At 36.8% G+C, this 19,100-nt stretch overlaps 3 protein-coding genes across 5 annotated transcripts; all 3 read right to left on the bottom strand.

Moving 5' to 3' along the window:
• Positions 1 to 183: 183 nt before the first annotated feature.
• Positions 184 to 3,181, bottom strand: kbtbd7 (kelch repeat and BTB (POZ) domain containing 7). Its single transcript, XM_042730804.1, has one exon. It carries the CDS (start codon positions 2,918 to 2,920, stop codon positions 1,070 to 1,072), a length of 1,851 nt encoding a protein of 616 aa, XP_042586738.1. The 5' UTR covers positions 2,921 to 3,181; the 3' UTR covers positions 184 to 1,069.
• Positions 3,182 to 4,411: 1,230 nt separating this feature from the next.
• wu:fc50b12 (uncharacterized protein LOC103911624 homolog) lies at positions 4,412 to 5,936 on the bottom strand. Of its 2 annotated transcripts, none has more exons than XM_042730530.1 (3): positions 5,493 to 5,936; positions 5,246 to 5,379; positions 4,412 to 5,094 (listed from the first exon to the last, which is right to left on the bottom strand). In XM_042730530.1, exons 1-3 carry the CDS (start codon positions 5,511 to 5,513, stop codon positions 4,860 to 4,862), a joined length of 390 nt encoding a protein of 129 aa, XP_042586464.1. In that variant the 5' UTR covers positions 5,514 to 5,936; the 3' UTR covers positions 4,412 to 4,859. The 2 variants fall into 2 exon arrangements, with proteins under 2 accessions (XP_042586464.1, XP_042586462.1); XM_042730528.1 differs by having other exon boundaries at positions 5,246 to 5,409; positions 5,493 to 5,934.
• A 1,494-nt stretch (positions 5,937 to 7,430) lies between these two features.
• On the bottom strand, positions 7,431 to 19,092 carry slain1a (SLAIN motif family, member 1a). Of its 2 annotated transcripts, XM_042730803.1 has the most exons (9): positions 18,554 to 19,092; positions 16,800 to 16,936; positions 14,912 to 15,028; positions 13,314 to 13,412; positions 12,193 to 12,342; positions 10,546 to 10,881; positions 9,891 to 10,070; positions 9,506 to 9,782; positions 7,431 to 8,202 (listed from the first exon to the last, which is right to left on the bottom strand). In XM_042730803.1, exons 1-9 carry the CDS (start codon positions 18,940 to 18,942, stop codon positions 8,127 to 8,129), a joined length of 1,761 nt encoding a protein of 586 aa, XP_042586737.1. In that variant the 5' UTR covers positions 18,943 to 19,092; the 3' UTR covers positions 7,431 to 8,126. The 2 variants fall into 2 exon arrangements, with proteins under 2 accessions (XP_042586737.1, XP_018952568.2); XM_019097023.2 differs by lacking the exon at positions 14,912 to 15,028.
• Positions 19,093 to 19,100: the final 8 nt, after the last annotated feature.

Raw genomic sequence — 19,100 nt, 5'->3', positions numbered from 1 at the left:
ATATACTTTGAGACCTGAAATAAACTCATTTTCTTTAAGAGGGACTGTTAGCCCCATTGTACCCTGTTCAAGATTCCAGCTAATACTGTTCTTTATTCATGATCTTCAAAGACCGGCAGAGTCAAAATACTGTTCTTTGTACCAATTTATAATCCTGAGACAAGGTATCATTCACTGGCCATATATCATAAAGGTAAGCATTTGTTTAATAATACTCATAACAGCATGAATGTCAAGTAGGTTTTACCCTGGTTGCTGCGGCATGAGCCACATCGAAACAGGCTAATACTTTCAACACCTATACCTCAAAATACTTTGCAGCACATTCACATTTGGCTCTTTTATGGCAAGCCATTTTATCTTAAATTATTCCCAGAGTTAATCTTCGTAATTGCATTTTCACTAGTAAGATCTGAATTATAGAGCTCTCTAATTCTATTCTTACTAGTAACATTTATGATTAGAGAGTTCTGTAATTCTATTCTTACTAGTAACATTTATGATTACAGAGCTTTCTAATTCTATTCTTACTAGTAACATTTATAAGAATTCAATTACAGAGTTCTACAATTCAATTTTTACTAGTAAGATTTACAATTAGAGAGCTCTTTAATGCAATTTTTACTAGTAACAACTGAATTAGAGAGCTCTTTAATTCAGAGAGCTCTAATTTAATTCTTACTAGTAATAACTGAATTAGACAACTCTGATTCAATTACAGAGCTCTGCAATTAAACATATCTTTAATATTGTTTTTTACAAGTAAACATTTAATTATAGAGCTCTGTAATTGCCTTTTTACTAGTAAGAATTAAATTAGAGAGCTCTCTAATCATAATTGTTACTAATAAAAATTCAGTTGTAGAGCTCTGTAATTAAAAATGAATGGAAGTCAGTGGAGACATATGACTAGTAAAAAAATAATTTGTAGAGCTCTCTAATTGGAATTGTTACTAGTAAGAACTTAATTGTAGAGCTCTTTAATACTAGTAAAAATGCAATTATGACGAGTAACACTGGGAATATTTTAAGCTAAAACAGCTTGCCATACACTTTATAACTGCATCGACTACCAATTTTCATCTGAAAATGAGCTTGAGCTGCCGGAGTCCGAGTCTGCGTCAGTCAATCCATCGAAGTCCCAGTCAGCGCTGGAGCCGCTGTCGTCATCCTCCTCCGAGATGAAATTCTGACCGGACCCCATGCACGCGGTATAGACCCGGGTGGAGAGGCTTACGGATCCGAAGGACGATCCAAACATGGTGGCCACGTTTTTCCATGAGTCTCGAGTGGGATCGTATTCATGTATAACAAGCCTGTTTTTGCTGTGATGAACTATTGCAATAGTTAAAAGAAGCAGCTTGCTGTTGTGTTGCACCACTTGGTAGTTAAGAGCGCTGCTGTCAATGGGAATGTCTCCAATCCGCCTCCATTCTCCACGAACTGGGTTATATGCTTTAACTACGGGGATATCGCACAAACATATAATCTGCTCCTGAAAAACACAAGCTTTTTGGAGTTTACTCCGTTTCAGAGAGCCCCGCTGGAGCCAGAGGTTTTTCTTCGGCTCGTAGCTAAGCATCCTCCTCTTGTTCACCACATAAAGTCTCTCGTTTATCGTCACAACCTGCATCTTTCCCAAAGAATGCGGCAAGGGTGCCACAAAACCCCATTGGTTCCTCTGAATGCTGTAGCATTCTACCTCCTTGATCCTGGCGTCCGATACTGGATCTCTGCCTCCCAGGATGTACAGGTGCCCGCTGAGGTAGCCCATGTACGAGTGAACTCTTCCCAGAAGTCTTTCCGCAAGCTCCTGCCAACAATTCAACAGGGGATCGTAGACCCAGAAGTGCTTGGACAGGTGTGAGGCGAGATACAGATCATTCTCTGGCGTGGCGCAGACCAAAAACGTCTCCATAGGAGAGCGTTTGAAGGTCTGATTGGTGAGGTTAATAATCGGGGACGCCATAGAATAGATGTCGTCCGTATAGGGATCATAGCACATGAACGGCTCATTTGGCCGTCCGAAGAAAAGCACCATTTCTTTTGCACTCTTTCCGATTCTTTGTTTGGCAGCATGTATGTTCTTTGAAATCGTAGCGCTCGGCTCACCGTCGAGGATGTTCGAAAGATACTTCATTATAAAAGGCTTTGATTTAAGGCTATCTAGATAAACCCTGTCTTTCTCCGAAAACAAAGACCATCGCACGCATCTAAGGACCTGCAGCGCATCTTCAGCGTCCGCATGCGGGATATTCTCAATCCACTGTATTGCAAACGAACACACTTTGCGTTCGCAGTCCACATCCAGAGAATCCAGCGTGAGGATCTCCTTAATTTGCTTCAGGTCCAGCTCACAGAGCTCTCGCGCGCTGGCTCCGAGCTCGACGAAGTTCTTCGCGATGAACGCCTGAGCCTTGCTCTTCAGCTCCAGATTGTCAAAGGTGTCGGCGAACTTCAGAATCCCTGCACAGTTAGAAAGGTCCAGCCTTCTTGTCATGAAGTTTGCACACTCTTGCCGGATATACTCCAGCTGCAGCATGTTGGCAGCGGCGTAAAGCCTCTGCACGTTGCCTTCAGTGATGGTCACTTTGCCAGTGTAGCAGTAATCGATGATGACCGCCATTGAATGGGCGTCCACATCATGAATGGTCACGCTTCTCTGAGTGCTCTCGTACAGTCCTCCTGTAAACATGCTCTTGAAATAAGGGCTCGCTGCTGCCAGGATATTTCGGTTGCACTGGAAAACTTTTCCTGAGGAGCCTGAGGACACACTTTGATCCGGATCTAGCTCCACTTCGATAGTCACGTCGACTAACAGCTGCGAGTCGTAGAATAATTTCATCTCTCTCATCAAACTTAAAGCGTGATTCGTGTCCTCGAGCTCCTCGGGACCAGCGAAGCAGTTCACCGAAGCCATGCTCGGCCGGTTTTCTCCGTCTGAACGCAACTAAATCCTGTCAGATCTCCCTCAGCTCTAACAACAAGCTGTGAGCTGCAGGCACCGCTTCTTTGTTGCCTGACAATGCAGACATGTTTCATGAATGAAACGCGGTCCTTTTTCACTATACGGGAATGTTTTCAGGACAAACGATCGGCGGCGGTGATGTCCGTCCGTTTAATTTCATTTCGTTCAGTTTTTGATCTTGAGCGTTGCGTGTCACACTCTAGCGTGCTACCGCTGAGCTGCAGCGCACGGCGCTGATTGGTCACATCGGCTGCGTCGCACAGTCTGCGCTCGGCTGCCTAGTGTCTATATAGACAGCATTTATGGGCAGCGTGGGTCAGTGCTCTCAGTGTGATACCAAAAACGCCGCCCGCGGCTATGCGACTAAACAATGCCTTCTAGGTAGGCAGTTCACTACGATTTGAGACGTAACCATTCTCCGAGCTTTGTTTTAAGTTCGGTTGGCCCGCTAAAGCTTCGTTCACAGTAATGATATATCCTCAGTATTCAATAATATTTAGTTTTAAAGACTATTTAAAATAGCAAATATTGCAATTCAGGACATTTTTACACACACACACACACACACACACACTCACACATGTTTTTTTTTTTTTTGAGAGAGAGAAAGAGAGAATTTTATGGTACTAATTAATATTTATACAATAATTATGATAATTTTTTTTCCCATTGAAAATAGTAAAATAGTATATGGTTATAACCATACCAATTCATTTGAGTGTGTATAATTCTGTAAGTATGTGTCTGTGAGTGTGTGTAAGTGAGTGTGTGTGAGGGGATGTATCTGTTTGCTGTCCACTTTCTTACTGCATTGTAGCTGAATTATTGATTTGATTTTACATGGTTGCAGTGTTACAGTCACATCAGTTCATAGGTGTCTGTGTGTGTGTGTGTGTGTGTGTGTGTGTGTGTGTGTGTGTGTGTGTCCACGTGTGTGTGAGTTGGTGAGTTGATTTTACACTCTAGAAGTTTTAGAGTTTCAACCCCTCACCCCTTTTTTTCTGCATTGTGGTGTATTTGTGGATTGAAAAAAAAATCCCATTTATTTCCTATGGTCAGTCATATTTAAACTGAAGACCATGAGTGTGACCACTTAGGCTAGCTTTTTCGAATCAGGCCCTTAATTTTTTTGTAAAAAAAAAAAAAAAAAGTAAAATTCCCCCAAGAAGACACAGTTATGACCTTTTTATTATCAAAACAACAAAATATAGAATAGAAATAAAATAAATGAAAAAAATTAAATTTATGTGCTAATTAAAGTAATATAATCTGATTTAAAAATACTCATGAAATTGTCAGACAGGATAGTCATGGTTTATTTGAGCGTTCAATTGAAGTAGATTTCACTGCTTTTCAAGCGGATTAGGGTCACCAATAAAGCAGCGCTGCAGTTTGGCCTGAACACATTAAAAAGCTAGAGCTTACAACACTGACTGAGAAAGACACAGTTATGACCTTTTTATTATCGAAACAACAAAACATGTAGTAACAAGAAGAAAGGTTTCATGAGGTGTGTAAAAAAGTATTGAATATATAAAACTATTGAATATTCTTCTATGTACAATGGGGTCTAAAAATCTGAGGCCACATTGAAAATTTGGATAATTCTCAAATCATGCTGGATAAAATTAACATGATAATGGACATAATTTATACTTGTGAACAGTGTGAACTGTTTTCAGACACTTAATTAACATGTTAATTACAATGAAATGAAAATGTATTCTAATTAAAATTAATATGAAATGCACTTAGCTAATATGAAAACTATATTTTTATGATTTTAACTAAACTACAAGCATACAGTCAATTAGGTTGTAATGAAAAATAATGAAACTCTAAGTATAGAAAAGCATTTTCACTATCAGACTTTTAGCTCACATCATTTTTCTTAGTTGTAACTGCGATTAAGCACATTAATCCTGCTCAAGGCGTCCTTGTTGTCTATGGTCTTGTGGACGGTAATGATGAAGGGGAAGGCAGAGGGCAGCTCGACTCTGCGGCTGAGCTTCTGGTGACCCCAGTGCAGGCAGCGCAGCCTCTCAGCCAGATCACGACGGCCCGCCCGCTCAAGACCGTCCTGCAGAAGCTTGGTTTTGTTCGGTTTGTCCCAGGAACGCTCATACCTATCAATCAATAACACAAATCATCGGAGCTATCACCAGTTAACACCAACACAACTTTCATAGAAAAAGGTGTATGTTTGGTCAAATACAGTCTAATTTAAAAAACAATAATAAACAGTTACATTTAATAGTGTGTTGGATTAATACACACCATGATTCCAGCATTCTCTGAGCCTGAACCCTCTTTTCTTTGGAGGTGGCATGAAACTGTCTGACCTCATTTCTGGTGAATCCCAGTTCAAATGCTAGAACGGTCCACTCAAACCCTAACTGCTTAGCAATCTCCTGCACAGATTTCATATTGATCACCGCATCCTAAAGGACAAAGTACAGTACACATAGACATATAATGGGGAAAAAGCTGCAATTTTAATAATAATTTTGTAGAGATGACTCACCTCTTGTGCCCTGTTTGGCATTTTATCCACTTACACAAGGATTCTAGTTGGTTCCACAGGCAAGAAACAAAAGCCACAACGCAAAGTATGTCAGAACGGTACCATCTAATGTCTTTCTACTTGAAATGAATTAAATTCACAATCCAAATACATGATTTTAAACACTTACAAATGTGTGCTGTTGTCGCATATGCGACTGGAGCGGTCTGTGGTTGTCAGAGAGACTGTCCAACACACACCTGCCTGGTTAAAAATTAAAACATCACATAGTTCACTCAGGCTTTTACATTAAGAATTCAGTGAGTGAGTGTAAGTGAGCATAATTTAGAAAATTATTACAGTTTAACACATAAAGGTTTGTTTAATTATTAATCATACAACAACGCTAAAAGATTATGTGTTTATAGACATATTATACTATATATTATCCTAACAGAGATATTGTAAAATATTGTAAAATTATTTCAGTTTTAAAAGGACAGCAATATATTTAATCATGTTTGACAAATATATTTAAAATAATATTATTGTGACATATGTAAAAGTTTAATTAAGTTTAATTTTTTTTGGTACAATATATAAAACTATAGTATATTGTCAGTGGATCTAGTTCTTCAGCTGCACTGGTTCTATGCATTTGTTACATGTTAAGTTAGAATAGCTGCAAGTCCAGACCTCTTCTCTTCTTTAATGGTTGAACTCCAGATCCTGCACAGTTAAAAAAAAAAAAACAACAACAAAAAAGGCCAAGATCTACTTGGACAGTTCAATATTCAAATATTAATATTTGAACAAGACTGAGGTCAATATTGTTAAACAGTGGATTAGATTTATGTTCTGCAGTAAAAAGTTGGGATACCGTGTAAATTGAATGTTGTAACATGAACATTCTTGACACATTTTCCATTGTAGCGTGCATATAGATGAAGAAAGTCAACCATGGAAAACAAAAACAAGACCAGCATCAGAAACAGTGATTTTCTCATTCTCTTCAAATGAAGCTTATTTAAAATTTTGCAATAAAAATTTGGATTACTGAACCTACCGTGTTAATTTAATTTGTGGTGCTCAAATAGTGGCGTGTAGATGAAGAGAGACAAGCACAACATGAAACCTTTTTTTAGACAATTGATTCATGCTGCATTTTAACACACACACATAATATATATATATATATATATATATATATATATATATATATATATATATATATATATATTATGTATTAATCCTCAATCTAATTACGCACATAATAGGCCTTAATCCCATCTTTTTAGGCAGGTACCAAATATGGGTGTCAAATATAAAAAATTTAATTTGACTGAATTTGTATTTAAGGTGACTGCAATTTAATAAAAACGTTAGATAGCCATAAGGCTTTCATTTACAATTCAAATAGCGAGTGAATGACAGGAGAAAGAGAGCAAAAACATTTACATTATCAAAGAATATTATTCAGTCTAGCGAGCTTTAAGCGCTCTCAAAAATAAATAAATAAAATAATAAAAACTCCCGTTATAATCAGAAGTTGTCTGCACTGTGGAATGAATCTCTTACTTTGTTTATGTGTATATTTCTGATATTGTTAATAAAAAAGAATCTCTTACTTTACATACATCTGCACTTTGTTGTTTATATGATCAGACTAATCTGAACACCTCTGATTGGTCATCGCATTTGTAAGCTCAACAGAATCATGTGTGATTGGTTATAATGCCTTACGCTGGAAAAAAATGCGTAAAAAATAGGCTAAAAGATGAATGAAATCTGCTAAATGATTGAACTTCCTTTGCTAACATTTTGTCAATAGTATCTCAATATGCATACCAGATCTTGTGCAAATCAGACAAACAGCCTAGGAGGAGTTCAAAAAATAAATTAAATTAAATACTCTCTTGAATATCATATTTCAGTACGAAACATTTCTAAACATTAGAATTCAGTTCAAAAGCCTTTTATTCAACACTGGAAAAACATACTATCCATTCACTTCCTTCATAAACCAGTTCTTTAAAAAAAAGAGAAACAAATGTTACCATTTGATGTGCAAATGTCTTGTCCACAGTGCTCTGTATCACGAGCATCATGTAAACATACAATCTGGAATGGCTGCCATTTACTCTAGGCTGCATTCAGTGTTTTACAGTCCATTTCGTCTGCTTTTACAAATGCATCAGATCACCCACATAATTCACTTGCCATATGTTGCAACATAATTGACAACATTATTAAAAAAGGAATGCAATCATGTACTACTCTGCCAATACTGGTTATCTAATGTAACAATGCAAGTTAACAGTAAAAGTGCTATTTGAGAGACAATGACTTATGCTTATTAAATTATAACATCTACCAAAACCAATACTGTCCTTATGTTCATATCTAATTATTAATATCATTTGACAATTGGTTTCACTGGTTAAAAAATTGTGCTGCAGTTAGGCAAATTATTTGCACGTAAACACTTGTATGCATAATGCTCTGGGTTTCAGCCATCAGGCATATTGCAGTGGTGCTGTATTGCATTTGTTAACAGTGCTTTTCAACTTCGAATCACTTGATGTTATCTTATTTCCACTTCAGGTTTAGTTGTGCCCAGCCAGCTGGGCCTGAGACATTTAAGGTCAGAGCAGTTTAATAGCAGCCGTCCCTCCAGCTGCCGTCACGCAGGGCGCTCAGAGCAGAGACACTCTTCGGTGGGGTCAGTAAACTGCAAAGACAGTGACCCGTGTTAATGACAGCAATACTTCAGTCTATTATACATTATAGTGTATATAAAATATCAAAATCTTTCACCATCATGAACTAACAATGAACAAATTTTAACCAATTCTTGGTTAATGAAAAATTCTACATATATTAATACATTTTAACTCAAATTTCAAACTGCATAAATGAACATGAGTTGTATTCTAATGAATTATGAACAAACATGAATTAACAATGAAATAGGCTTACTGTGTATGAAATAAAATATTTTTAAAACATTAAGCTACACTACTGCTCAAAAGTTTTGGTTCAGAAAAAGTCTCTTATGCTCATCAAGGTTGCATTTATTTGATAAAAATACAGTAAAAACAGAAATATTATTATAATTTAAAATAACTGTTTTTTTATTTTAATATATGTTAAAATGTAATTTATTCCTGTGATCAAAGCTGAATTTTCAGCATCATTACTCCGGTCTTCAGTGTCACATGATCCTTCAGAAATCATTCTAATATGATGATTATGCTCAAGAAACGTTTATTATTATTATCAAAACAGTTGTGATACTTAATATATATATATATATATCTATATATATATATATATATATATATATATATATATATATATTAGGTTTATTTAAAGAAATAAAAAGCTCATAAGAACAGTACTTATTTGAAAAAGAAATCTTTTGTAACATTATAAATGACTTTACTCTGTCACTTTTGATCAGTTGAATGCATCCTTAATAAAAGTACTAATCGCTTACAAAAAAAAAAAACATCTTACTAACTGCATGCTAGTAAATTGAATATATCCACATCTAAGAGAATAAATTTTTCCTGTCAGTATTTTTAGGGCTGTCAAATATTACAAATTATAACTGAATACATTACATGATATGCTGATTAATTAATGAAAAATAAATTGCAATATCAATATTTTGCTGAGAAAAGCCTCTAAATCAAGCTGTTTCTGCAGATAAATCAATTATTGAATTACAAAAAGTGACTATGGTTTGTTTTATGTCCATATCATTAAACATAAGCCTAACACTATTTTGCAACCAACAACAGTTAATTTTTCTGAGTTTGTCTGAAGTTTGCTGGTAACTACATGTACATTTGCTTCAATTAATATGAAATTTGGTAATTAAAAGTAAATGTTTAACAATAAAACACTTGTCCTCTCTGGAACAGCTAATGTTATTAAAAGCAAAACAAACATCCTGGATGAGAAGCCCACAAGCGAATGTACAGTAATACCTTCACAAAAGTAGAGGAGGAAGAATTGTGAATGATTACCTGCGCATGGGCTGGCCAATTTTACTGCGTGAGACCCCACTTGTCCCAACAAAGGAGGCAGGCCGAGGTAGAGCGCTGCGACTGGAGGAGGGGGTGCTGGGTTTGCTGGGGAGAGGGATGCTGCTGCTGCTGGGGATAGAGCTGAGACTAACAGAGGAAGGCATTGTGGAGGCACTCTGGATGGTAGGGCTCACGTACGCTGTGGCTTTCAGAGGAGGTCGTGTTGAGAAGTTGCCCACGCTCTGAACCCGCTGCTGTAACTGGCCCGGACAGGGAACTGAGATTGCACAGAGACCAATAAAATTAGACCTGAGGTTCATGACAAAGTGCGATATAATCAGCTACTAAGATAATTATTATCATTTAACGTGACGTTTGGACTTACTTGCAGACTGTATCTTGGTCAGACCACTGTGGGAATCAAAACTCTGACTGTTTCGGAGTAATGACAAAGATGAGGACGATGTGGCAACGTGAGCGGCCGGAGCAGGAACATTCGGCACACTGATGACACTGGGAATGCTGGGAGCTCGAATTAGGTTGGGCATGCTCCTCCGTAGCTTGTCTGAAAAAAAGGAAGACAATGCATGCATATACAATGTAATTATTACTATTATGAATACATGAAAACAAGCTTATTTAAAAGCATAAAAAACTGAAATCATATTTATTTTTTCTATTCTATAACTACTGTTTCCATGGAAGAAGAGTTTTCTTTTCTTTTATATTCTTTCTCTGTGCTCTATTTGAAGTTATTTCTCAGCCAGCTCTTTGTGTCTCTGGCCAGTTTGCTGTATTTGTTGTTTTCTTCTTTTAATCGGGTAATCCTATGAAAATAAGTTTTGTGCTCAACATATTTATTACAACTAACTAAAGAACTTCAAGGCTATTAAACTTCAGTTTGGTTTCCTGACACAAGATGGCACCAACCAATCAATCTATTCTACCAAACAGCTTTCATAACAAAACAGACAGCCTATAGTAACCAGTACCAGTAAGTTGTTGCTGTGTCAGTGTTATCAGTATATTTTCAGCCTGACCTGTGCTGGCTCTGTAGCTCTGGCTCTCTGTAGCTGTGCTGGAGCTGTGGTTGGGCATGTGCAGCTGCTGGAAGGACAGGCTGCTGAGGTACTGAGGCGTGGAGGGGCTGCGCCGGCACTCTCTCATGCTGGAGAGGCTCTGCGAGTGGGATGTGCTGCGCTGCATGGAGGAGGTCCGGAAGAGCCGTGGCTGCGGAGCCGACAGCTGATCGTACTCCTCCTCTTCCTCCAGCTCGGCCTCACTCCTCATGCTCCTGCGCACTCCTGTGTGCAACGAAAAACTGGCACTACGGCGTGTGGCTGTGGCAGTGGTGCTCGCGTACTCCTGCCGTAGACCTAAACACAATAACATGAAGCATCCTGAGTACAAAACATTTCTTCTGACCTAGTCCACGCTTTTGAAGAATGTTGGTAACAAAACATTTTCGCTTCTCATTGACTTCCATTGTACACTGACTTCCACCATTGGTGCAAGGACCCTATTGATCTTGCTCAGTTTCTTCTTCTTCTTCTTCTTCTCCAAAATGAAGTGCAATTTTTAGGGCCTAAATATGCTCAAAAACTTATGAAACTTTACATCTGATATGGGTTTCAGAAGTGAGTGTGGCAAAATGGCTCAATAGCGCCACCTATTAAATTTAAATGAAGTGCCATTCGAGCCATGTTTCACATACATGTACAAAATTCGGCTCACACATGTAACACACCAATACCTACAAAAAAGTCCCCTGGTACGAAGTCCGAAACACAACAGGAAAAAAATTAATAAATAACAGTTAGTTTTTTACATTTTTAATTTTCTCTGCAAATGTTGTGCTGTTTTTGCCATTTTCAGGCGTTGTATTTAAATCAAACAAAGATCTAAACAGATCAACACCATATTTGCTCGGTGTAACTGAAAGCCCTTCGTGATGTTAAATTGCAAAGATCTTGAGTTTTCGTTGAAGGGCGTGTCCATGGCAGCCTGACGAATTTCGATGTTTCATCACGAAACTCACACATACAATGTCTGATCTGCCCCAATCTTCACATGTTCGATAAGAGTCCTGTCCTGAACACATCTAAACACCAACATTCAGTTATAATCATAGCGCCACCTGTTGGCAACAGGAAATGACTTGTTTTACACTAACTTAAATATACAACGTAGGATCTGCCTCAAACTTCACACATCTGATAAAACTCCTGGCCTGACGACATCTAAACACCAACATTCAGTTATAATCATAGCGCCACCTGTTGGCAACAGGATATGTCATGTTTTACACTAACTCAAACATACCATGTTCAATCTGCACCAAACTTGAGGACATCTACATTTCAATATTCAGTTATAGCCATAGCGCCACCAGCTGGCAGCAGGAAGTTTAGCACATATAAATGATATATTCATCCTATATTCACTGCTTTAAATGCATATCGCTGACCGTTCTCTGTCTTCTTAAGCCACCGGGTGGCGGTGAGCCCGGGTGCGAGGGCCCTTTCAACGCTGCTTGCAGCTTTAATTATAATGGCAGTTTATGGGAACTGAAAGTGTTTGGTGACCAACATTCTTCAAAATACCTTTTTTATGTTCCACAGAAAAAAAAATCATACAGGTTTGGAATGACATGAGGGTGAGCATGTGATGTATTTATGTAGACCTACTCTCCTCCTGCAGTCGGGCCATGACCTCCACATCAGTCGTGTTGTGATGATTATTGTTGATAGTGATGTGGTGTTGTTCTAGTTTTGAGACACTTAGGTCACTGTCTATGGACGACTGAGGACTGAGAGACTTTTGACGATGACTATTACCTGAAAGAGACATGGAGAACTTAATCTCACACAAACACAGCACAGACTGAAAAAACTGAAATGACTGTCACTTATTTAAAGTGCATTTTTATATTGACTGAAAATCATGGAGTCCTGTTTTGTTCAGTTTGTCTAATAACAAAAGTGTTAATGGCAAATAATAGGAAAAAAAAACAAACGTTTAAATAGTATTTTTGCTTGAATCACAGTGTTGATGTGCAGAATACATACTGATTTACTAACTGCAGAAATTACTCTGGGTTTTATTTATTTACTTATTTTTGTGCACAACGGAAAATATCACAATAAGCATTACTTTTTAAGGTGTCTTTATTTTATAGTAAGTAAACTAAATGAAACATTGATTAACAAGATTTTTAGTTTTATCTTAAATGAAAATTGTACTGTCATATTATTTATGGTGAAATTAAATTGTAAAAAGCCAAAAAATTATCATACTGACCTACGATAAGTAACATTTTTGGCTACATCTACAGAAAATCTGATGATATAATCTTTTTACTTTGTGTGAATGCTTTTGTCTTTGGGGAAAGAACTATTTTTGATTAATAGTAAATCAAAATTTAGGGTTTGAACCAATTCATAAATATAATTCAAGAAGCAGCACAACTGTTTTCAACAGCGATAATAATAAGAAAGCAGTAAATGAAAGTAAAGAAAGCAGTTTTTTGAGCAGTAAATCAGCATATTATTTTGAAGGATCATGTGACGCTGAACAAATTACATTTTAAAATATATTAAAATAGAAAACAGTTATTTTAATATTTAATAACATTTCACAATATTGTTTTGATCAAATAAATGCAGCCTTGGTTGGCATAAGTGACTTCTTTCTAAATCATAAAAAAAAAAAAAAAAAAAAATTATCAACCCCAAACTGTTGAAAGACTCACTGGATGAGTTGTGTGTATGCTTTGTGGAGCATGACGGGAGATCTCGGTCAAGCTTACCTTGTGTAGCCGTGTGATAGAGGAATGTGGGAGATCTTTCGGTTAGGCTTGAGCAGTTTCTCCCTGTGAGAGTCTTCTGATGGTTTGGTGAAGGTGGATCTGTTCAGGAGAGAGAAGATAGATAAATCAAAATTGCCAGTAAAAGTAAAAATCACCTTTATAAACAATGACTAAACTATAAAGACATTAAATTTGGTTTTGTGTACTAAAGAAATTCTTTGTTGGGTTGTCATTCGCTGTCCACTGTAAAATCTGTGTCCTAAAGCAAACCCAGTTGAGAGCCACTGATCTAATGTATATAAATCTATAGTACAGCCAGGACCATATGCAGACCTTCTGTGACAAAGTATCACAAGCAAATCTTTGTCTTGTGTAACATATGCTGCAGCGGTCACATCCAGACACCATGAGGTCCTCACAACTCATCAGTGCTGTCTCACATTTCTCATGGCTTGAAAAATGCTGAGCTGACTGAAGGAAACGATATCTGATGCCTGGAAAACAATCAATATGTTCTTTCTCATCTATTCTGACTGCTATGTCTTTACGTTTCTCAACTACCTAGTTTACCAATATATTTCAATCAAAAATTAATAATAGTTCTATATTATACATATGGCCCTTGTGAAAAAGAAGGGTGCTTGAGTGCATTGAATATGCAGCTGTAGTGTACTTTAAATCTTAAAAGAATTTATTAAGAAAAATGTACTTGCAGATTAATAAAAGGCCATTTAAGTGTAAGAGAGTATTTTTTTAATGACTGTTTCTTAACACACTTAAATGCACCTTTAAAGAAGTAAACTTTACAAAAACACATGTACATACTTAAAGTGTCATTAATATTACATTTAAAGTTAATGTTCTTTAAATGTACTAAATTGCAAAGGCATTATTACAAATGTGTAATTACAAATACATGACATATATGCATTACAATAGAAATTGGTTACACTTTATTTTAAGGTGTCCTTGTTACAGTGTAATTATACATTTATGTACTGAGTAATATTGAATAACTACAAGCACTTACTATATTTTTAGGGTTTGCCTTAGGGTTACTCGCATGTAGTCATGCATAATCAATTGTTATTATAATAGTTAGTACATATAACGTGTAACAAGGACACCTTAAAATAAAGTGTTACTGAAATGACATTAAAGTATATTTTAGTATATCATAAATGTCAGCACATTCAGCAGTACACTTTAACAATATTTCAAAGACATATTACATATAAAGATATCCTTTAGTCCTACTTAAATGGGTAAAAAAGCACTCTGAAGTTGAGCTAATTGCATTTCATATTAAAACTATATACATTTCTTTTTTTTTAAATAAAGTAGTTGAAAAAAAACATGACATTCAGTTCACTTTTAAAGTATATAATTTCTGTAATAAGCACTCTTTTAAAAGTAAGCTATGTAAGTCTACTTCTTTTCCACAAGGGCCTGTATAATACACAGTACAAACTGTAGTTTATCAGGCATAAAGTACAGAACCTCTATTAGCAGTTAGAGAGAGTTAGAAAGCATCTAATGAATAATAATGAGAACTAGTTTCTGGTCTTGAGTTAGGATGAGTGAGGCGCAAGTGTTACCTGTTTGCTCAGTTAGTGCAGGTTTAGTATAGGGTTTAGAACAGCTGCTTAAAGCAGAGAGTTCATCCACAGGACTGTACAGAACGCTTGAAGAGAGGACGCCTCTCCATCTTTTGGCTAATGGGAAAAGAGAAATGCAATTAATAAATAAACCTGACAAACAGCAACATTAATATATTAATAGTATGGTTAGTGTACTATTGTGAATAAGGATTATAAACAAGCTAGTAAATAAATAAAGTTTCTGTAGTTTTTATTAAATATATATATAAAAAAATCTATTTCCACAATTAAGAAATTTAAGCTATTTCTGACAATTTTGGAAAACAGCAACTAGGACATTCTTCTCAATTTCTCCTTTGAAAGGTTTGAAAGGTTCATTCTGGGTCGAACTATTCCTTTAACAGAGTGAAACTGGGTTAACTGAGTCAAGTGGACCACAGCACTTATGCATACCTTAACAATTAGCCTTTCCAAGATCACATAAAAACAAGCATTCACGGCTACCCAGAAAAACAAAGGTTTCCAGAGGCTGCCGGAACAAAGATGTATTCATGACCCCATTTGCAGAGAGCCAAGCTCGCTGAATCTGGCCTTTCAAAAGCCTTTCAGAGCGCTCGCAACTCCACAACACACATCTCTGTATATGTGCGCCTCATACATCATTTATGTACAGACTGATCCAAAGGAATAACTGATCCAGTACAAAAACATTCCACCATGTCCCCAGAACAGTCTCCAATATATCTGTGTTAGCTAGTGCTGATTCTGCACTAGGAGTTGTTTCTATGGATACCATCTCCTCCAGCAGCATTACTGAACTACACAAGTACAGAAAATGTAGGTTAACTGTTCACCTCTTAGCTACAAAGACACTGCAGTGCTAATTTTGTATCTCCTCAATGTCTTATTATTTATCATCATATCAAGTTCTATTTTAAATAAGGCTGAGTAACAGTTCACACTCCTCAGTCTGCCACTGTTCATTCTCGGATTCATCTTACACTTTTCTAAAATTAAATTGTATATGTGTCTGCATTATATCTAGACTCCATTAAAGAAATAGTTCACTAAAAACAACAACAACAACAACAAAAACTTCACCTTCAGGCCATCTTGATTTGAGGAAATTAGCATTACATCACTTGCTCACCAGTGGATGCTTTGCAGTGAATGGGTGCCGTCAGAATGAGAGTCCAAACAGCTGATAAAAACATCACAATAATCCACAAGTAATCCACACTACTCCAGAACATCAATTAATGTCTTGTGAAGTGAAAAGCTGCATGTTTGTAATAAACAAATCCATCATCAAGATGTTTTCTAACTTTAAACTATCACTTCTGGCCAAAATACAGGTCCATAATCCATAATAAAACATCCTCCAGTGAAAAAGTCCACCCCTGTTGTCATCTTACATCAAAATCAAAACAACATATTTGTTTGGAACTGTTTTGGACTGTTTCCACTTGTTTCTCTCCTGAATCAGACAAGATTATATTTTCACTATATTGTTTTTCATAATATTATGGATTAAGCAAGGTTTTGATGTAAAAAAAAAAACACTTTGATGGATTTGTTTTTTTAAAACATTAAAACAGCTTTTCACTTCACAAGATGTTGACTGATGGACTGGAGCCGTGTGGATTATTGTGATGTTTTTATCAGCTGTTTGGACTCTCATCCTGACGGCACCCATTCACTTCAGAGCATCCATTGGTGAGCAAGTGATGTAATGCTAAATTTCTCCAAATCTGTTCTGATGAAGAAACAAGCTGCATCTTTTGGATGAAATATTTCTTTAAAAAAGCTATAATGGCCAAACTCAAATTTGACCATAAACAACACTGACATCATACTTTATATCCATGGGAATGCTGGTTGGTACCTTGGTCCAGTTTGTAGCACAATGAGCGTTTGGCTAACTCCACCTCTGGTCTGGGGTTGTCCAGCACATGTCTGCACCACTGAAGAGGACTGAGGAGAAGATGAGGAAACAGCTTTGCTTTTGGAGACACGTACAACCTGGTGACATAAAAACATGGTTAGAGAACATCCCAATCTGTACTTTTGCAAACTTTCATTATTATAGCGTTGCCTGGATGGTTCATGTATTGTATCATTAATCTAGTAACATTTGTATTAGCTCAGCTGATTAAAAGAGAGCGTTTGAAACTCCACCTAAAATATACAAAGGCATGTATGACTACTACCTGCTAAAGTAAATCTTAGCCATTTGTTTGAAACATAACTGATCTCTATCTAAAATCTAAATAAAAACATGATTTCATTTATTAAATGTGTCCTACTAACTATTTAGCAAGATTAAAAATAAATATAGGTCTAAATTTTAAAACAACCATTTTTGTGAGTGTCCTGATGTTAACTTATGTTATGGTTTGGTTTGCATGAACATGTAACATAATGTTTTAAATACATACTTCAGTCTTAATCGATATCTTGTGCCATGCAGTATGAACACATAAAGTGGGCTTTAAACATATCTTTTTTGTCATTACAGATTATATTATCAGCATAACACCCTAGCTAAATAATGGCCTAGTATTTGGTTTGTAGCTCTTTTAAAAACCCAAGAATTTTATGAGGTGGCATGAATTGCCATAAGATTGTGCTGGAAGCATTCGAGTTGCATGAACTCCACAAGTTCTTCAGCATCTGCAATTCCAACGATATGGATGTGACATTTGAAATCATAATGACAGCTGAAATAAACATCTTACAGTATTTAAATTGGTAATGCATATTCTCAAAGCACCCAAACTGGGTAATCAACAGGCATAATAAGTTTTTCTAAAATATACTTAAACTTCCCAAACCGGACAAATAGGCATGCATTATGGATGTGACACGAAGTGACAGAATCCTCAGGAGACCATTTTGATTAAAGTCTGTGAAGTCTAATGTATAAATATACTGATATTATTGAAGTGATCTTAGCTGACCATAAAAATGTATGCTAATTTATAAGTGCAAGAACGGAATGGAAACAAACTCCTGATCATCTGTTTAAAAGTGTCCATGTGGAAACAAATTTGTTTGAATTACTTGCCTATTGCCTATCAGCAAATAGTAGAACTTGAAAAATATTAAATATTTCTTCTTCATTTTATTTAGCTTATTTATTTTACAGTTTTTACTTTTTTTCAATGCGTTCTCAGGCTTTTGAGTCCCACTGTAGGAGTTTTGCATTCGAGACTAATGTTTCGTCCCATAAGAAAGACAGGCCAGACTTGCTGTTTTTATTTTCTCTGTGTAGTGCTCACGTTCAAGTTAGAATGCTTTTGACCATCTGGTGTGAAATTTTCAGAAACGAACAGTCGAATATTTATGCATCTGTGCACTTCACATTTACAAGACAAATAATCTTAAGAAAAATATGGAAATGTTTCACATTAACACAGCATGCCAATCTGGACCAAGAGACCCTGCATCAGTGATGCTCATACACTCACCAACAGTAACTAATAATAGATCTGGATGCATGGTCTACTTATGGTGACATTTCATGGGAACTGAATTTAAGCGATGACAAAGAACATGCAACGTTGAAAATCGCAAATCAAATCCTTTTAGGCAAGAATTACACCATTGTTTACTGAGCAAATGATGCAGCATCAGTACCAGATGTAATCAGACTCTCCATCGATGGGAAGAACAACATGAAGGTCTAGTATTTGCACCTCATCCAGCACAGTGGCATCATCCTCATCAGCACCAGTCACTGACTGCGGATGAAAATACGGATAGTGCTCCTCCGACAGTCCGAAAGATGGAGAACAGGAGGATGGAAGGCAGTGATTCCCGGTGTCTGGGCCGAGACGGGCGCTGGAGGTGCAGTTGTTCGCTGCGTTTGCTCTCGTCCGGAGCTGCTCGTTTTGCCTCTCCAGTTTTCTCACGAGCTCCTGAAGCTTTTTCACCTCTAGTTCTGCGTTCATTAACTTACTGTTGCCATTGACGTCCGCCATCGTCTGCGGGTTGAACAATAGTCCGTCCATTGAAGAGAAAAGCATATGAACAGTAGTAAGATGGTGGCGGTGTTGTTTACCCTGTGTGTCCAGACTCGCAGTGCTTTCACACAGCCTGCACGCTTCATTCAGATGCTGATGTGTCTCTGTCTCCTCCCCCTCAGTTCAAAACACAACACACGACCACCTCATGAATTGCAGTG

Source organism: Cyprinus carpio, chromosome B9 (assembly GCF_018340385.1).
Source record: "Cyprinus carpio isolate SPL01 chromosome B9, ASM1834038v1, whole genome shotgun sequence".
Lineage (NCBI taxonomy): Eukaryota > Metazoa > Chordata > Actinopteri > Cypriniformes > Cyprinidae > Cyprinus > Cyprinus carpio.
Note: the sequence above shows the minus strand (reverse complement) of the source record. Positions and strands in the feature narration are given on the sequence as shown.

Bases quoted from the DNA above. Each gene is read 5' to 3' on its own strand.
- kbtbd7 (XM_042730804.1), bottom strand. From the start codon at position 2,920: ATGGCTTCGGTGAACTGCTTCGCTGGTCCCGAGGAGCTCGAGGACACG.
- wu:fc50b12 (XM_042730528.1), bottom strand. From the start codon at position 5,513: ATGCCAAACAGGGCACAAGAG. The intron at 5,410-5,492 runs GTGAGTCATCTC...TTTGTCCTTTAG, and splicing joins TGCCAAACAGGGCACAAGAG to GATGCGGTGATCAATATGAA. The intron at 5,095-5,245 runs GTGTGTATTAAT...ATTGATTGATAG, and splicing joins CAGAGAATGCTGGAATCATG to GTATGAGCGTTCCTGGGACA.
- slain1a (XM_042730803.1), bottom strand. From the start codon at position 18,942: ATGCTTTTCTCTTCAATGGACGGACTATTGTTCAACCCGCAGACGATG. The intron at 12,343-13,313 runs GTAAGCTTGACC...TGTCTCTTTCAG, and splicing joins CTATCACACGGCTACACAAG to GTAATAGTCATCGTCAAAAG. The intron at 9,783-9,890 runs GTAAGTCCAAAC...GTGCAATCTCAG, and splicing joins GACCAAGATACAGTCTGCAA to TTCCCTGTCCGGGCCAGTTA.